The sequence below is a fragment of the Physeter macrocephalus genome, chromosome 14, assembly GCF_002837175.3.
Source record: "Physeter macrocephalus isolate SW-GA chromosome 14, ASM283717v5, whole genome shotgun sequence".
NCBI classification, from domain to species: Eukaryota; Metazoa; Chordata; class Mammalia; order Artiodactyla; family Physeteridae; genus Physeter; species Physeter macrocephalus.
The window spans coordinates 17,954,769-17,971,455 of record NC_041227.1 but is presented as its reverse complement, the minus strand read 5'-3'; the positions used below and the strand labels follow the sequence as shown (position 1 = coordinate 17,971,455).

Here is a 16,687-nt window from a genome sequence, read left to right as displayed (position 1 = left end):
ACGAGCCTGATTGCCAGAAACACCCTGCTTCCCCATCAGGGTGGCAGCTCTCGGCTTCCTGGGTTCAGCCAACCTCAGAGCCAGCAGGCTAGCAGACCAGTCCTGCTGCCCAAGCCTGAAAGCTCCGCCAAAGTGGCGCGTGCCCCCTCTCCGCTCATCAACCGGCTCCTGACCGGTGTCCGTACCTAGAGTGAGAAGCAAAAGACACGTTTGAGGCTCAGGTACACACACACACACTCACACACTCAAGGGAGAGCTTTGCCCAGATTTGTCTGTTTCCCCACTGGCCGGGGGAAGGATGAGAGTGCCGCCCAAACTGGGGCGATACTTGAAGAGGCAAGAGAAGAAAAGACAGGCGAACGCGGAGTCCTGTAAATAAACACCATTTCCATGGTTTTAATAAGCAAAATAGGAAACCATTTTAATAACCAAAAAACAGAAACCAGTCTGAATAAAACTACAATAGACTAGGTTTTAATATTTTCATATCATAAGCAGGGTTTGAAATTGATCCCTTATTGTACATGAAATAAAAACAATTTCTGTTGAGGCAAATTTGATTTCAACACAGTTGAATCCGTAAAAACCGAAGCTCGTTTCTGATGCAGGACAAATATCCACAATATTTAAAACTGCAAGCACCATGCGGTTCATACAATCTTGTTATTACTGTTAATTTATCAACTAATACAAACTCAAAACTGCATCCGGCCAGCAGCGCCAGCAATTTCAAATGAGAACTAAAAAATACGCTTTCATTTTGGTATTTTTGTCAGTGCAACTTAAATCCTCTTACTGACCTGCAGGGGAAAAAAAGTAATAATAAAGAAAAAACACCCAGATCTTCCCTATAACTACTATACAACTGAAGGGGGCGGGGGTAACACCACCAATAACTCTCCCGCTATCTCAAAAGCAGGGAAAGAAACACACATAACATATTGGTCTAAAGAACGCGCTTGAAAGTTGCAAAATTACTTGCCAATGTTTGGGTTTCTGGTACTTTCTGAGTGTGGTGATTGGTTCAACATAAGTTCAGGTCACCGTTGGGCAGTCTGGGCTGGCGAAGCCGGTCACCTGAGGAGCATTTCGGCCCCAGCAATTAGTGCGGGCCTGGAGAGTTTCGTGGGGGCCCTGGGGTGATTCTGGTTGCTATAAAAAGCAAACAAGATCTGTTTTCCTTTCCTTTCTTGTTAGGGGTGTCAACGTAGCCCTAAAACCAGGTGATGTGAGGACACTCCCCGGCCTCCAGGGTGTGAAACTCTGCAGCTGCCCTGCCCTGGTACTAGGGAGCTGGGACCCCAGTCCTCTTTCTCCCAACAAAAACAAAATTGAAAACTAGAACGGGAGGAAAAGAGGACCGAAAGGGGGCAGGGGAGGGGGAGAAAACATGCAATTTCCAAGGGTGCCCCAAGACAAAGTTGTTTTCTGATGCAAATGCCCAGAAGTTTTTTTTTTTTTTTTTTTTTTTTTTTTTTACTTACAAAAAAATGCCATAATAATAAACCCAAACAAAGACACTCAGCTTGCTGCCAGGTTCTCTTAAGCGGTTTGGCGGGGCGGGTATTTACAAGCCTACAGCCCATAGACTGAAACCCGACAAGCAGCCGCCGGAGTTTCCGAACTGCGATCCCTTCTCACCCAAAGAAACAAGGGGGTTATGATCCATGATCAACAACATGCTAAAGTTAAACAAGAAAATGGTACAAAATAGAAATTATTACCATACATGTCCAGCATGCAGGATTAATATTTTTAATGCAGATTTTCGTATTTTTTTCTATATAATCGAGCAGGCAATAAAACTGATGAGATTTCCGCGCAGAACGTCCTAACTGAGGCCCGCGTCTCGGGGCTGAGAGCCAGTGTTCTCCGGACCCTGGACAGACAGGTCCGTCTGTCCTTCCTTCCTTCGCTCAGCCTCGCCTCGCGCCTGCCGGGACGCCAGTGTCCCTCTCCTTTCCTCTCCTCGCTGCTCTCTTGCTGGGCTGGATTACGCTCCGGGCCGCGAGGAAGCGGCCCCGGCTTAACGCGCAAAGTTCAGGAAGCCAGGAGTCTCCAGACGGCCTTGGCGACTCCTCGCGACTATGCCTTGCCGCCCTCCAGCCTGGAGAAAAGTTGCTCTGGGACTTCCCACCCCCTCGCCTCCCTCTGGCTCTGCTCGAGTCTAGGAGGCGCCGCTGGCGCTCACCGCTCTCGCCTTGGCCAAGGTCCCCTGCCTGCCCGCGCGCCCTCCCGTCGCCCGCGTCCCGCGCGCCCTTCCGCCCTCTCCCTCAAGTCAAACAGGTCATGGCTGGGGCCGTGGCAGGGACAGGGTCCGGGGGAGTCCGGGGCTGGGGACACGGGACGGGGAGCCCGGGCCGGGGGAAGGGCGGGGGCCGGGAGCGGCCACGACTCACAGAAAGAACTCGGGAGAGGAGGGGCTGTCGCTGGTGGAGCCCGCCTCCCTGAAGCCGGAGTTGGCGAGTTTCTCGCACTTGACCTTGTAGGCGTCTCTTTCGCGGGCCAGCCGGGACACCTCCTGCTTAAGCTGCTCCACCTGCTGAATGAGCTGCGTCTTCTCATTCTCCAGGTGGTGTTTCTGCTGGACGCGTTTATACCTGCACGACTGGGCGTAGCCCCGGTTCTTCAGGGTCCGCCGCTTCTGCTTCAGGCGGATCACCTCGTCCTTGGTGAAGCCCCGCAGGTGGCGGTTCAGCTCGCGCACGGACATGGACACGAGCTGGTCGTCGGAGAAGCGGTCCTCCACGCTGCTGCTACCACCAGCCGCTGTCGCCGCGGCCGCTGCGTGCGGCCCAGGCCCGGGGTGGCTGGTGGGCAGCTGCTGCGCGGGGCTGGCCGCGTTGGACGGCGGCGGCGACGCTTGGTGATGATGGTGATGGTGCGGGTGCGCGTGTGGGCCCAGCTCGTCGTGCGCCACGCCGGCGCCCGGGTACGCGTGGTGCGGGTGTGGGTGGTGGTGGTGATGGTGGTGGTGCGCGCCGCGGAAGCCGTCGAAGCTCTGCAACGGCTGTGGCACTGGGTGCGAGCCTATGAGCGCCTCCACTGCGTCCTCGGGCGTCAGGTTGAGCGCCTCGGGGTTCATTTGCTGGTAGTTGCTCGCCATCCAGTACAGGTCCTCGAGGTGGGTCTTCTGTTCGGTTGGGCTGAAGCTGGGCGACGAGGGCACCGAGCTGCACGGCGTGCTGAGCGGTGTGGACGACACCGAGCCGGCTGGCTGCAGGCGCGTGCAGGGCCGGCCCGGGCGGTCCGCGCGCCCCAGCGGCTCCTTCTTTACGTCGAACTTGAGCAGGTCGAAGTCGTTGACGTACTCCATGGCCAGCGGGCTGGTGGGCAACTCGGGCCCCATGCTCAGCTCCGCGGCCATCGCTCACGCGAGGCGCCGCCGCCGCCGCCGCCCGGGAAACTTTGCAGCCGGCCGGGGCGCGCCGAGCCGGGAGCGGGGGCGAAGAGCGGCGAGCCCGGGAGGTGGGGAGCGGAGGGCGCAGCGGGCCGGGGCCGCCGGCCAAGCCTTTGTCTGGGGACGCGGCGGCGCGCGGGAGAGTCCCGAGGCTGCCTGCGCCGCCCCAGAGCTCGGGGCTGTGGCCGAGCTGGGGCCGGGCCGAGCCGGGAGGGGCGGAGAAGCGAGCGGGGCGCGCGGCCGGGTCGAGGGGTGGCGCCGGGCGAGCGCCCGCCGCTCGCTCTCTAGCTCTCTTGCTCTTGGGCTCTCTCGATCTCAGCCGCTCGCAGCCCGGCGGTGCAGCTGTGCGGGATCCGGCGCAGCCGCTGCCTTTTATCGCCTCCCTGATGTCACCGGGGCGCGGGGGCCCGGGCAGCCCGGCGCGCTGGCCAATGGCTGTACGGGCCCCGCAGACCGGCGGCGCAGGGCGGGGCGCGCCTGACAGCTCCTCCGCCCCCCGTGTCAGCTGACTGGCGGCGCGAGCAGCCGGAGAGCCGCCGAGGCCTGGCGGAGGGCTGGAGCAGAGAGGGACCGCCGGCCCGGGCCCAGCCCCCCACCCCCTCGGTGTCCCGGCCCCCGCCCGCTCGCCTTCGGTGCCAGCCCCCCCGCCTCCACCACCATAGGCTGGGCCGCTTCGTCCACCCCTTCGCGCGCTCTCCTCCCTCTTTACCCTTGGATCCCCCAACCCCAGTCCGTGTCACCCCCAGGAGGCTCAGAATGAGCGCCGGGACGACACCTCTCGGGTCCATTGTTCCCAAGCGTCCCCCGCCCAGTGGGGGACGCTCCGTGTGCAGCGCGGCCGCGGGCCGTGTGTGTGCAGTGCGTGGCTGTGTGTTTGCAGGGCTGAGCATGTTTGTGTGTTGGGGGGCAGGGTTGGGAGCTCGAAGAGTTGTGTTCAAATCCAACTCAGCCTCAGAGGACACTCCTCGGGCCAAGCGGGAGCCGTCCCCCTCCTGGCGGGTGTGGTGGCCGAGCCCCGAGACAGGACTCGGCGGGCCCCGCCGCTCCTCGCACACCCCACCCACAAATGCAAAAGATGAAGAGAGTGGGGACGGAATCGGCCCAAAGGCTCTGAAGCCCTCTCCCTAGCCAAACGCAGTGAACCCTGAGTTCTCCGAGGTTGGGGACTGAGGCCAGCCCAGGACGGTGCTCCGGGTGGCTCTTGGCTGCTGGGAAACCAGCCCTGTTTTTGTTTGAACGTTTTGTAACGATTAAGCAGATCCCGGCGTCAGCCAGCCGAGGAGAGGCTCAAACAGGCATAAAGTGCGACCCCAAGTGGCCACTGTGCGCAAAGGCGCACCGAATCGCGGGGCCCGCAACTGGAAGTCTCGGCCGACGACTCGGACCCAGCTGGGTCTTCCCAACCCGCCCAACCCAAGCTGGCCCGGAACGCAGGCTGTGTGTGCACCGGAGCCCAAGACAGATTGCCCTAGAGCCACGTACAGGTTCTCGGGTCGGTCCTCGGACTCAGCCGCGAGTTCCACGCTGATCTGCCCCCATGAAACTCCGCGCCCCGGCTCCGGGGATCGGGGGGCGGAGGGGCGGGGAGGGGTGCTCGGCGGCGGCTCCCTGCTCGAGAAGATCCTAGGCCGAGTTAGGCGGATGGCCGAAAGCGGAAACGCCACAGCGAGGGGCCCCAGGGCTGTCAGATGAGAAACCTCCCCCGAGCGCAGACGGGGACCCCTGAGCGCACCGCACTACGGCATCCAGACAGTGCTTGGGAGCTGCGCACCTTCCGTATCGGGTACAGGATGGCCCTAAATAAGAGCTCCCTAGACCCCGGCCCGGGCGCAGAAACCGGATAGATCGCAAATTCGCTGTAGCCGGAGACCCGACCCGCCTCCCGCGTCGCCTTCCGCTCTTCGGCTTTGGGCGCGAGCAGCGAAAAGCAGGAGAAGCGCGCACCGGGTGAGTGTGTCCAGCCGCTGCTTGTGCGGGACCAGCACGACTGACGCAGCGCGTAGGGGTCAGGCGGGCCCACTAATGCGGACGCAGCCAGATTTTTTTTCAAGTGTTAGAAGGTAAAATATTTTTATATTTTGAACTAATTTTGAAAACTAATTTTGAAAACTGTATTCTCTTGCGCCCTCGGTAAGGCTCGAGTGAGGTATGATATTGGGCCGCCTATTTTTAATAAAATGAATATATTTGAACTAAAACTTGGACTGAAAGGTTTGGATCAGCAACTGTAGTGCTGGAAGAGCCCGTCTTCAACCCTCTGCGAGACGCGTGCTCTCCGCAGAAAGGATCAGGCTGTCTCCAGGGAGAGCTTCCCGGGCGGGCCATGCCGCCGCCCCGCCCCTGCTCGGAGCTGGGCGCTGCGGACCAGCACCCTGCCTGTCCCTGCCGCGTTCTCACGCAGCCAGAGCGCACTCGGATCGCGGCTCAGCAGGGGAACGTTCCGAGGCTACGCTGGGTCGGCCGTCTCGGTTCTATGCAGACTATGGCTGAGGCTACAAGGCGGCCAGGTCCGGACAAACGCACTGGCCTCTCCCGGTGCCGCTGAACCCCAGCCGGCAGCGCCCTTCTTCCCGCGTACACTGTGGCCTTCTGCGAGTGCAGTAAGGCGGCCGGGCCGGTCTGTGCCCTCATTGTGTCCCCTCTGGTCTGTCTGACCCTTGATGTCGAGAACCAAACTTGAGTCTCGGGAGTGTGGCCCATCGAGGCCCTAGGGTTCCTTCAGCCCCAGCTCTGAGGGTTCTACCCTCCTGCTCCCCTGCGGGCATCCTGCCGCGGTCTCAGAGTCACTAGCACCCGGGCTTTGTCTGGGCTGCCGCGTTCCTCTTTGTCCCTGTGCCTCTGTCTCGGGTTTCGGTTACTCCCTTCCCCTGGGCTCTGACTGAGATATCTGTGCATCCTTAGGTCCACCTTCCCCAATAACCCGTTTCTTTGCCGCCCCCCCAGCCTAGCCAGTCCCTCTTCTACCCACCCTACCCCCAACCACCTCCAACAAAAACTGTTGGAAACTGGGTAAAAGTGAAGCAGACGCTCAGGTTGCTCCGGAGTGAAAGCCGCTGCAGAGCGGCTCACGGTGGGGCCCGGCCTCGCCTTCTGGCTCCTGCAGCGCTGCGCCGCGCGGTCGCGGCCTCCCAAACCCCTTGGCATCCCTCTCCCGCCTGCCGGCGCCGGCGCCTCCTCTCCGAGCCTGGGGGCTGTAAAGGTCAGCGTGCCGGGCTCCCGGTCGACGCGTACCCGGAGGCTGTGTACCCATCCCTGAAAGACTAGTGGGGTAATGGGTGGGGGGAAGAAAAGAGAAGGGCTGGTGGGAGAAGTGGAGAGTCGAGGAAGAGAAGTGGAAAGGAAGGAGGCCAGGAGACATAGGAGTAGAGTGCCCCAAGCCTCTTCTGAAGGGAAGCTAAGGGGGACTGGTGGCGGCCAGAGACCTCTTCTGAACAGTTTGTTGTCTCTAACCCCCCAAACTCTAATTTGAAATTTTCACCCCTTCTCCCTACCCACCCCAGGTTGAGGCAGAGGCGATGCGTCTGAGCTCACCACCTTGGGATTCTTCAGCTACCGATGGTGATCAAAGAGATGTCCGAGCCACAGCGGAGCCTCGGGGCACCCCGTGTGGGAGTGGGTGAAAAAGTTAACTCCCTAAGGGAACGAAGGGTCCACTGCCATTCGCCGGCTTCGAGGTTCGCCGCGCCGCTCCCGGCAGCCCCTGCCCAGCCCGCCCGCCCGCTAACCCGAGAGCGGCGCGCTCTCCCGTGCGCCTCCAAGTCTAGAGCGGCGCTCCCAGCAGCCGCGTTCAGCCCCGAGGTACACCGTACACCCGTCGTTTCCAGAGGGCTGCAGGTGTCTGGCGTGCGAGTGGGCGTCTCTGTGCGTGCATGGGTGCCGTGGGAGGCAGTGCGGGAGGTGTGAGGGGCGGTATGGGTGGAGGGTGTTAGGGAAGCACGGCACGCGGAACGCTTCGAATCGCAGAGCCAGCAACTCCCGGCCTCTGCGCCAAGTGCGTTGCAGGATCGTACTATCCCGGGTCGCCAAACGGAAGCCGGTGGTCCCAAGGGCCCCAGGGTGAGTTTTGCCAGGGAGGAACCTGAGTTAGGGGACCCCCAAGAGCCTGCCTTCTGCGTTTGCATCACCCAGATGTCAGATCGCCTGTCTCCTCCAAGGAGCCCTGAAATCTCGGCTACGTTTCCCGAGGCCCTTGGGAGGAAGGGATTCTTTCGCTCCCGCTCCCTCGGAGCTTCCCAAGGCCTTTGGCTTCCAAGAAGAGGCAGAAGATAGTTCTCCCTTCTTCTTCCTCTTTCCCAAAGGCAACTGTCACTTGCAATGTTCCCTGCTTCACACAGTGGCCATCAGATTCTAACCCAATGCTTCTTAATAGGTAATCTTGGGCTTCTGGATCCTGGTCGCCTTAAGCACCCAAAGGATACAGCAGGTCCCAGTAGGGAGCCAGAGTTACCCCAACTCTGCAGAGCCTTTTCCCAGCTCCCTCCCTTGAAGGCCAGGGACACCCAAGGCCCCCCCACCCACGCACACTCACACTGGGAATGGGAATTTATTATTTAAGCTATTTTACCCGCTTCTTTTTGCTTTGTTTAATGTGAATTCTAGAAATTTTTGAATTACATATGTGGCTTATATTCTATTCCTATTGGACAGTGCTGTGTTAGACAACCACTGGGCATTATAGCTTCCAACACAGATGGGATATTTAATAATAATTTCCAGTCCCAACTGTACGGAGATTTTCAAAGCCTTTATCATTCACTTTTTCTTTCAATTCTCACAACTCTATAAGGTAGTGACTCTTACTATCTTTATTTTACAGAGATATGTAGGCAGGTAGGCAGGTAGGTAAATACAGATGCATTGCGGTGTCCTAAGAGTTTTATCAACTCATTCAGTCCCACAGCTGCCCTTGGAGGTAGGGAGGATTATCCCCATCTTACACAAAGAAAGAAGCTCTGAGAGGTTAAGTAATTTCTTTAGTGACACAGTGGTGACAAGCTGGAGCTTCTGGCCCTAAGTCCAGTACTCTGAATACTATGAAGCACGTGGTCTTGATCTCGGCTGGGTGGCATCCCAGGGACCCAGGTGTCAGCACAGCACTTCACCTGCTCTCTGGGTCAGGATCTCCAGCTCTCCGCAGATTTAGTGGTTCCTTTCAGGTCACAGTTGAGCCTCTAGCCTTTGCCAAGTCTCTGCCGAGGGCTCAATTATCAAGGCAGTGATGAACGTGTCCGTCCTCTGGTCGATGGCATTCAAACATCCTTGGGCTGACTCTTGTTCTCTTCCTTCTTCCCTGACTGTGTGGGGCTGGAGGGCGGGAGTTAGAAACCAAGGCGGGATGCAAGCCAAAAGAGAGAAAGTTTGCAGAGTCCTCTCCAAGGTCCTGTCCTTTACCCTTGGCCTCAGCCTGACCCCTAATCTTGGTCTTGATCCTTGGTCCTGCCTCTGGCCTGAGTTGGAACTTCAGCCTGTTTGACCTTCAGCCCCCATCCATCCATATGGTGAGGTGGGGGGAGAAGATGGCTCAATGCTGATGAGAAGTTCGCTGTCACTCAAGGACGGTGAGGGATGACCAGCAGGGCTCCCTCCCCCCACTCCCTCCCTATGACCCCAAGGGCAGCATTAGAGACTCTGAAGCCTCATCATTGCTCCCCGGGACTGAGGCCCTCATCCCCCCACAGCTCAACCGTCACTTAAGACCTCGGTTTCTCCATCCAATGCCTTCACCCTCATCCAAGCCATCCTCATCTTTTGCTTGGATGACTACAGAGGCCTTGGTTCAGACTTTCTTCTTCTCCCCAGGACAGCAGAGCCAGTTTTCATGTTATATGAATCTGTTCATTCTACCTTCACCCCCTACTCCTGGGCTTAACTACGGATTCCTTCAATACTTGGACAAAGAACTGAATTCCTTAGCATGGCCTTCAGGCCCTGAATGATCTATCTGCTCCTGCCAGCTTCTCCCACCTCATCTCTCACTGTACCCCCCCTACACACACACACACACACACACACACACACACACACACTGCTCCAAGCTCACTGCCTTCTGTAAGCCCTTCCACAGCCCAAGCTCTGTCTTCCACCAGGCATTTGCACATGCCATCCCCCTGCCTAGACTGAGTCAGTCCCTTGGTTCTGAAGACCTGAGACAGAAGAAGTGGTCTGTGGCTCTTCCCAGGCCTCAGAGAGACTTGGGGTGGAGCTGGGAATGGAGGTGGGGAGAAGAGCCCAGGAGCCAGGGTAAGGTCCTGGTCACTCTGGGGAAATCACACACACGAGAGTCATGCGGCAGGGCTCCCCTCCTTCCCTTCCCTCTCCAAGCTGGATCAGCGTAGACCTCAGATTTGGGAGAGGCCTTAGGAGATAATAGGAGGAGGTCAGAGAAAGGCTTTGGTCAACGAGTCCAAATGTTTTCTGCTTGAGAAAACATGTTGCAAATACAGATTCCTGAGCCGCAGTCTGGCTTTATAGATCTAGATGGAGCCTAGGAATTTGCATTTTCATAAGTTCCCTAGGTAATTCTGATGTTTGGGGTCCAAGAAACACACTTTAGGAAATTATCTAGAAGTTGACAGTTATCTCTGTGTCTCATACCAGGAGGAACAAGATGACAGTTGTGGAATAGTGAATGAATGAATGAATGAATGACATTAACAACTAGACAAACACGGATGCTGCCTTGCTGTATGATATCTCAGAACCCGCAGGCCTTTCCTGAATACCCTTCAGCCCTCTCCTCTCCCTTAATGAACAATCATTCCTAAACCAATCCTTACCCTTCCTCTTTAGACCAAGGACCAACTCAGGAGAAATCTGGATGATCTGAGTGATTCCATCCCACCGGTCTCCCCTCTTCCCTTCTCCTCTCTCTGGATGTTCTTCAGGGGCCCAGGGGTCCAGCTTCCCACCACATCCTCATCACAGCTTGGGGAGCAAGCTTCTGAGAACAGGGGAAGTGGGTGGCACCATCCCACTGCTGGAAACTGCGGTCCAGGCCTGATGGAGGGAATAATGTTTGACTGCATCTGAGCCCAGGCTCATTTCAGCCAGGAATTTCTATGGTTACTCGATCTCTTTCTTCCCTTTCTTCTTTTAAAAATGAATTATACAAGATAGACAAGCCTACTTTCTCATTGTAACGAAATGCAACAATGTAGTTTTAACAGATATGTCTAGAGCTACAGCTTTGCTTTTTATTTTTATTCAGCAACTTCTGCGTCCATACGTCGAGATCTACTTTTTGCTTTCTAACTCATGCGCGACAGTTCGTCCAACGGATGCTCTGTAGTTTTTTATCCACTCTTGTATTTATGGACATTTAAATGCTTTCCCATCTTTCACGATTGCAAACAATGCTACAACAAATCACTTTTTACATGCTCCTTCTTGCGTGTGTACAAGTATGTCTCTGCAACAGAGAGTAAGGAATGAAATGGCCCAACTGAAGGAAAGATGAACACATTTGTAACGTTAACACTGTCAAATTAGCCTCTAAGAAGAATGGACCTCTTGAAATTTCCACGGGAAATATATGAAAGTAACCTGTTTCCCCACGGCCACACCAACAATGGATTTTAACAAGGTTTTTCATTTTTTCGTGTCAATTCTATTTATGTCCATTCTGTGACCAGTACTGGGAGATGAGGCACAGGGGTGGGCATGGCATCTTTCCTCCCCTCCAGAGAATTGCAAACCTTGCCGTTGCAGCTGGAGAGGCAGTGTGGTGATGCTGGCAGATCCCCAGCAAAGGAGCCCTTGGTTCTGTTGGAGGGGGTTAGAGGAGGGGTTGGCTGATAAGGCTGCACTTAACTAAGGCTTTGAAGGCTGAGCAGATATGTATCAGAGAAGTACAGGGAGACGCAGGGGTAGGCCCAGCCCAAACAAACACACAGAACAGAGGTACCATCTCAGGCACTTGGGAGGCTATTTCAAAGAGGCTAGATTTAGAGCTGCAGGAGCCAACACTTGAAGGGCCTTGAATGCCGTACCAGAGTCAGACCCCATCCTTGACTAGAAGATCACCTCCACTTGGGCAGGCATTTTTCTTTGCTTGTTTCACTGCTGGGCACATAGTAGGCACTCAATAAATATCTGTAGAAATGAAAAGGAGCATCCCAAAGGTATTTAAGCAATGTGCTTAATTTCTCTTTCATCTCTCATGGAGACAAGGTGCCCTCAGGGCCCGGGTCTGTGAGTCTGGCTCCATTCTGCACGCTGGAGAAACGGCACAGACAAGCCCAGCTCAGGAATCCGTTCCTCGGTCTCAGCCCCCCATCCCGGCCCTGTGCCAGGTCCCTTTCACCTCTGCCCATTAGAGATTGCTTTTGGTTTCTGTGTTGACAACCCCTGTTTCTGTGTTTGGAGCGACTGTTCAGTGCCATTTCCTGATTTAATATCAGAGGCAGCACGGAGCAAGGATGCACAGTTAGCAGTTTTTGCTCCAAGTATTTTTCAAGTTCCCTTTTGATGTAAGGGTTGGGTTTGCAGCTTCCCTGATCTTGCTGAGCAGGGAGGGACAGATGGGGGCTGAGGCTGGGGGCCGGAGGTGGGAGGAAAGGAGAAGACCCAGAGAAGATTCATCCCGTGCAGCTGAGCTAAGAGACTCCAAGCTCCTTTCTAGAAAGGGGGATGGTGGAGGGCTCAGCAGAGACAGAGGGTGGGTTAAAGTGTCTGCTGACAGTTGCGGCCACCATGAAGCAAGGCTGCTGTCACCCTTCTGTGTGAGCGTACAGATTTACACATGTCTATACATTTATGTCTCTGTCACAAAAACAAAGGACTAAAAAGCTCAAATAAGCTAACGTAATGCAATTCAAAATACCTGAACATAAAAACAACATTGGTTCAAAGAAAAATTTAAGATAGATACAGCTCCCAGGGGCACTCAGGTTATTTTGACTGAGCATTTACCATACACGAGGTCTGCTGCAGGGCTAAATGTCGGGGACAACCTGAGGAGCTCATCTTCTTCAGGTGGAAACTAATTTTCCAACTAATTGACTATGGTCAATGCAGTGATGGAAGCATGCTGCACAGGGGAGTGCACGCACACACACACGCACGCACACACACACACATGCTTGAGGACAGGACATGAGAAGAGACTGGGGTCTTTGCAGGCCCTGACCTCCCACCTATAGGCACCCGTGTGACCTGCTGTTGGTCGCATATTTATCTCTCTGCCATTCGCCTCTGGGACGCTTCCCCTGACCCTCTGTGTCCTTCGGGGTGTCCTGAGGAACAAATGCCAGGACAAGATTAGACATGCAAGGGGTTTACTGGGGACACGCCTGTGAAGGATGAAGGATGAGGGAGCAAGAGGAGGCAGGGAGAGCCTTCGGTCATGGAGGTGGGCCTGACATCTGGGAGAGGGGAGGGGCAAGGAAGGAGGGCAGGAGGGAAGAGTCGAAGACACATTAGTGTTCTAGAAAAGTTTCAGCCATGGGGGCTTCCCTGGTGGCGCAGTGGTTGGGAGCCCGCCTGCCGATGCGGGGGGCGCAGGTTCGTGCCCCGGTCCAGGGGGGTCCCGCATGCCGCGGAGCGGCTGGGCCCGTGAGCCATGGCCGCGGAGCCTGTGCTCCGCGACGGGAGAGGCCGCGGCGGTGAGAGGCCCGCGTACCGCAAAAAAAAAAAAAACAAAAAAAAAAACGTTTCAGCCAGGCTGGTGGGGCATCCCTGGGCCAGTGTCACGCATCTTGTAGGAAAGGGCCAGCCCCGGCATCACGACCCTGTGCTCCATCACTGGCTGAGAGCAACGGAGAGGAAATGTAGCCTCAGCTCGAGCACACTAGGGGATCCCGAGGGGTGGTGGCTGGGACTGTCAGTCACCTCTGCTCCCTGCAGCGATTTCTACTGAAAGAGACTAAAGCCGGGCATTTCCATGGCCACCACACCCTCCTTTTTCCACCCAGTCAGGGCAGACGGCCCCAGGGAGTGAAGTTAACACCAGCAAGCATCTTGTTGAGTGTTTGCTACCTGTGAGGGTCCATGCCACATCTAGCTTACAACATCTCAGTAACCCAATGTAATCTTATGAGATAGAAACTGTTATCATTATCCCCCGCCCCCATTTTATAGGCAAAGAGGCTGAAGCTCAAATAAACGAAATCACTTCCCAGGGGCCATAGCTAGCAAGTGGCAGAAAGAACATTCAAAGTTGGTTTGACTCTAACCACTGCACTAGACTGCTTCGGCCAGGAGGAGGCTTGGAAAGGGTAAACGGGAGGCTCATTTCTCTCTTTGCACCCATCTCTCTTGCTGCTGATCCCTATGATGTGCTAACCACACAGGCCCCAAGAAAAACCCCTCAGGTCTCATCAGGGCCAATGCCCGCCCATTCCAGGTTAGCACTGGAGAACAAACATCCTGCCAGTCAGCTCCAAACAGAAAACCCAGAATGCTCACCTGAAGTAGGCACTCTCCAGCAGCCACATATGTCTTTTTCTCGAGCATCACCTCCTCCAGGAAGCCTCCCTGACTGACCCATGTTTCCATAGCACCTTATCCTGACCTCCATCCGTGCATTTATCACACAGTGTCCAGAGTGTCTATTTTATCTGTTTCTACCACTAAACTGGGCTCCTGCAGGACCCAAACCGGGTCTAAGTCATGTTGTGGTCCCTAGCACCCAGCACATGGGGACCTGGAACTAGAGGGGTGGCAATACATGGAAAGGATGCTCTGATAAACGAAGGCTGGTCCAGGGCTTCGAGAAGACTCTCTTGGAGGATATGGGCCCCTTTTCCTGAGTACATAGCTTTGTCCTTGAGGGGTACAGCCTGCACTCCCCAGCTTGGCCGCCAGGAGCCTCATCAACCCCCAGGCAGTATTAACCCCCGGGCTTCTTGCATCCCTGCAGCAAATCCATCCCTCCCGCTGCGGCGCCAGCATCTCCACAGGGACCAGGCCCTGGCCCTCCAAGACCTCAGCATCTGCTCAGCCGCCACTGGCCCAGTGGGTAGCCCCAGCCAAGGAGAAGAGTTATTTTTATTTATTTCTTCTTAACCATGAACTTAATTTAGCTGCTAATCAGGTTACCATGGTGACTTGCACTGGATTTATAGCAGTTTCCTAAAGTGTCTTTTTCGCACTCTTTGGGTAAATGAATAAAATTTGGGTGATGAGCAAAGCGCATAAATATTGGGTGTCCTAGAAAAAGGTCAGATGCTTCCGTTTTGTATTTGCCTTTCACCCGGCCTGATGTGCTTGAGAGAGATCCATGACTCTGGGCGGTCCTCAGGTTTCTCTCTTCTGCCCTCCCTTTGAGGACTTCAGTGGATCCTTATTGCCAATCAGGTACAGTCTAGATTTTTGCCTCGCTTTCAAGGTCTGCCCTTCTAGCCTCACCGCCCTAATGCTCTACGTTCCTTTCCCCTGCGCTGCTCCCCGAGTGCTTGTGACTCTGTTCCTTGCCTGTGCTGTGCTCAGGACTGCTTTCAGAGATGTCTCCTCTGTCTTGGGAGTGATGGTGGCCTGGCTCACCTTGGAATCACAGTGTGGCATTTGAGGACACCTTTGAGCCCTCTTATTGGTCCCACTACCACCCTGGCAGGTGTGCAGAGTATCATGCTAGCCAGCCAGGAGCACAGGGCAGGGAGGCAGCAGAGAAGGGAAATGAGGAGTTGGCATTTTGACAGTTTTCTGCACAGTCTGGAAGGCTCATCTAGTGTTCCAGCTCAGTGGCTGCGGGGTGGAGGGGACACAGTTCATCTCCCCTCACCCCGTGGGCTCAGAGGCACTCCTGCCTTGGAACAACCAGAACCCCTCCTCTCCCCACTCCCCGTGGCTCCCAGAAGGGACAGTGTCTCCGGGCTGGAGGTCACTATTTCCAGGTTTCCCCTGAGGATCTCGGGGCTGGTTGCCAATCAGTCCCGGGATCAGCCACAGTCCATTAGTGAGCGCCCAGGTCTCAAGGCACCAGTGGAGCCACCGGGCGCTGGCGCCGGATCCTGCTCAAGGAACCCGAAGACACCTTCCATTATTGTCTTGGTCTTTGTTATCGGCCCAACAGGAGACCACTCTGAGGACCTCCCGGGCTGCAGGAGGAACAGTCCAGCCGTGCTGCCGCCCACACTGTAGGCGACGCTATGCGAGCTCATTGGGTTACCACCCCTCTCTGAGCCTCACTTCCCTTATCTGGAAGATAGGGCTGTAGTCATGGCAGATGTGCTGGCATCACTTCTGGCCCTCCTGAGCTAGGAGCCAGAAGAACTGGGCTCAGGGCTTTTATTTGGGCTGTAGTCATGGCAGATGTGCTGGCATCACTTCTGGCCCCCCTGAGCTAGGAGCCAGAAGAACTGGGCTCAGGGCTTTTATTTGCTTTGGCTTCAAGACTGAGGCCAAGGGAGAGGAAAGTTCGGTTTCCAGAATGCTTTGGGGAGGATGAGGTTAGCAGGCCTGGACATCTACGATAGTGACCAAGACAGGAAGGTCTGTGATGTGCCAAGAAAGCCCTAAATGGCTACAGTGACTTTGGCAAGCATGTTTGTCCATTTTCCTCCCCACAGGAGTTCTGCCCCAAATGAATATGACTCATGGGGTATCAGTGGGGAGTGGAGAGACAGCCCCCTCTACATGGGCATGGAAGGACCTGGGGATCCAGATACAGTGGCCCAAGGCTTGAAAGAGTCTGAGATTCTAATCCTAGCTCAGGGCCAAACTTGCTGTGTGATTTTGGGCAAGTCACCTAACCTCTCTGGGCTTCAGAAGAGTTTTTCTAGGAAAGTCAAATCCCACCCAAATGAGGGTAGGACTTTATACCTCCAGTCCCCTCTCCAGCATGTGACTTTGTCAAGCTGGTTCTGGCCCACGTCAAAGCAGTGGGGGACAGAAATAATGACTTTGTAAAACTCAAAGAGCAAACCCCCTTTGGCCACGGAGGGCTGCCTTACTCCACCCCAGCACACCCTGTAGTGTAGGAACTAACAGCCACCCATTCTCTGCAACGACTCAGCAAGCATCCAGCATGGAAGCGCAGGCTCTGGAGCCCAACTGCCTGGGTTCAAATCCCAGTTCTGCCACTTACTAGCTGTGGTGTCCTTGGACAAGTTAGCTAACCACTCTGTGTCTCCTCTCCTCTGTACATATAATGGAACTAAGAGCACATATACCTCAAAGAACTGTTGAGAAGATTAAGCGGGTTAATCCACAGTAAGCATTTAATGTTGTGTGTTGACGTTATCTACCAACATTTCCCCCATCAGTTAGTTCTCAAAGCTGCTACTCTTAGCCCCATTTTACAGCCAGGGAAACTGAGACGCAGAGAAATTCAACCTCTTCTCTGGGTCT

General features: G+C 55.5%; 1 protein-coding gene and 1 long non-coding RNA gene across 2 annotated transcripts; one reads left to right on the top strand and one right to left on the bottom strand.

The window, feature by feature from the left end:
- Positions 1-452: 452 nt before the first annotated feature.
- On the bottom strand, positions 453-3,371 carry MAFB (MAF bZIP transcription factor B). The gene has a single exon (XM_028499732.2). The coding sequence runs from the start codon at positions 3,365-3,367 to the stop codon at positions 2,396-2,398; it is 972 nt and encodes a 323-aa protein (XP_028355533.1). The 5' UTR covers positions 3,368-3,371; the 3' UTR covers positions 453-2,395.
- Positions 3,372-4,506: 1,135 nt separating this feature from the next.
- Positions 4,507-10,577, top strand: LOC114487675 (uncharacterized). The gene is made up of 3 exons (XR_003682935.2): positions 4,507-5,460; positions 6,901-7,198; positions 10,190-10,577. It is a non-coding gene; the product is annotated as an uncharacterized lncRNA (long non-coding RNA).
- Positions 10,578-16,687: the final 6,110 nt, after the last annotated feature.